Raw genomic sequence first — 1,573 nt, forward strand, 5'->3', positions numbered from 1 at the left:
ATTTGGGAAGAGCTGTGAAGCAGAAATCAGCCGCGGGTTCAAAGGGGCGGCTCTGCTTCCTCAGAAAAGAGGGGTGGGATCAGGGCAGGATGGAAAAGGAGGAATAAACCCCCATTCCTTAGGGAAAAACCTCGGGAAGCCAAGGGCAGAGCAGGAAAACTCGGTTTCTTTTTTTTTGTGGTTATTGTTGATTTTTTGTTGGTTTTTTTCCCGTCACCCTCCTCCCGGTACCACATGAAATTCCCATTTTTTTCCCCCCCTTAGGTGATCCCGTTTTCCCGCAGAGATGTCTCTGAACCAGATGCAAATCAAGCAGGAGCTGACGCTCCCCCCCGGGCTGGGTAAAACCACCCCAAAAACCATCCCGGAGCCCCAAAATCCCCAAATCCCGGTGCCCGCCCCTTGCCCGGAGCCGGTGGCGAAATTCCAGGAAAAAGCGATTCCAGTGGAACCGGGAAAAGGGGAAAATCCGGGGGCTGCGGTGCCGCAGTGCCCGCCCCAGGAGCAGCAGAGAGCAGAATTCCCTCCGAAATTCCCGCTGGAAGAGAAATCCCGCCCGGAACCGCCGCTGGAGAGGCAGGAGGAAAAGGAGATCCCGGTTCCCTGCGCCCAGGAGAAGCAGCAGCGCCAGGAAATCCCGGTGTCCATCCCAGAAAATCAGGAATGCAAGGAAATCCCGGTGTCCATCCCAGAAAAGCAGGAGCGCAAGGAAATCCCGGTGTCCATCCCAGAAAATCAGGAATGCAAGGAAATCCCGGTGTCCATCCCAGAAAAGCAGGAATGCAAGGAAATCCCGGTGTCCATCCCAGAAAAGCAGGAATGCAAGGAAATCCCGGTGTCCATCCCAGAAAAGCAGGAGCGCAAGGAAATCCCGGTGTCCATCCCCGATCCTGTCCCGTGTGCCCAGGAAAAGCAGGAGCGCAAGGAAATCCCGGTGTCCATCCCAGAAAAACAGGAATTCCAGGAAATCCCGGTGTCCATCCCAGAAAAGCAGGAATTCCAGGACACCCCAGTCCCCGTCCCAGTTTCCTGCCCTGAACCCATCCCGCCTTCCCAGGAAAAGCAGGAATGCCAGGAAATCCCCGTGTCCATCCCAGAAAAGCAGGAATGCCAGGAAATCCCCGTGTCCATCCCAGAAAAGCAGGAATGCCAGGAAATCCCCGTGTCCATCCCAGAAAAGCAGGAATTCCAGGAGATCCCTGTCCCCATCCCACTCCCAGACCCCGTCCCGTGCTCCCAGGAAAAGCAGGAATTCCAGGAGATCCCGGAGCAGCGCTCCCTTCCCGAGAAATTCCCTCCCCTGGAGCAGCAGCTGGAACAGCCCGGCCTCTGGCAGAAGTAGAAGGAAAAATCCCAATCCCGGAGATTTTTCTCCAGAGGTTTTTCCAAGCCTTTTTTTATTTTATTTTATTTTTATTTTTAAACCCTTGCAGAGCTTTTTTTTTTGGTTGTTTTTTTTTTCAGGAATTCCTTCCCGCCGCTCCTCCCGCTAACGCGTTTTCCTTTACTAACAGCAGGGAATTCCCGTCGGGAATGGTTTTCCAGCAGGGTTGTAGCTCAAAATTCCCAAAAT

At 53.8% G+C, this 1,573-nt stretch overlaps 1 protein-coding gene across 1 annotated transcript; it reads left to right on the plus strand.

Annotated features, from left to right (window-relative positions):
* Positions 1–286: 286 nt before the first annotated feature.
* Positions 287–1,342, plus strand: LOC131590276 (titin-like). Its single transcript, XM_058860205.1, has 3 exons — positions 287–874; positions 917–1,162; positions 1,196–1,342. The coding sequence occupies exons 1-3, from the start codon at positions 287–289 to the stop codon at positions 1,340–1,342; spliced, it is 981 nt and encodes a 326-aa protein (XP_058716188.1).
* Positions 1,343–1,573: the final 231 nt, after the last annotated feature.

This window comes from Poecile atricapillus, chromosome 33 (genome assembly GCF_030490865.1).
Source record: "Poecile atricapillus isolate bPoeAtr1 chromosome 33, bPoeAtr1.hap1, whole genome shotgun sequence".
NCBI lineage: Eukaryota > Metazoa > Chordata > Aves > Passeriformes > Paridae > Poecile > Poecile atricapillus.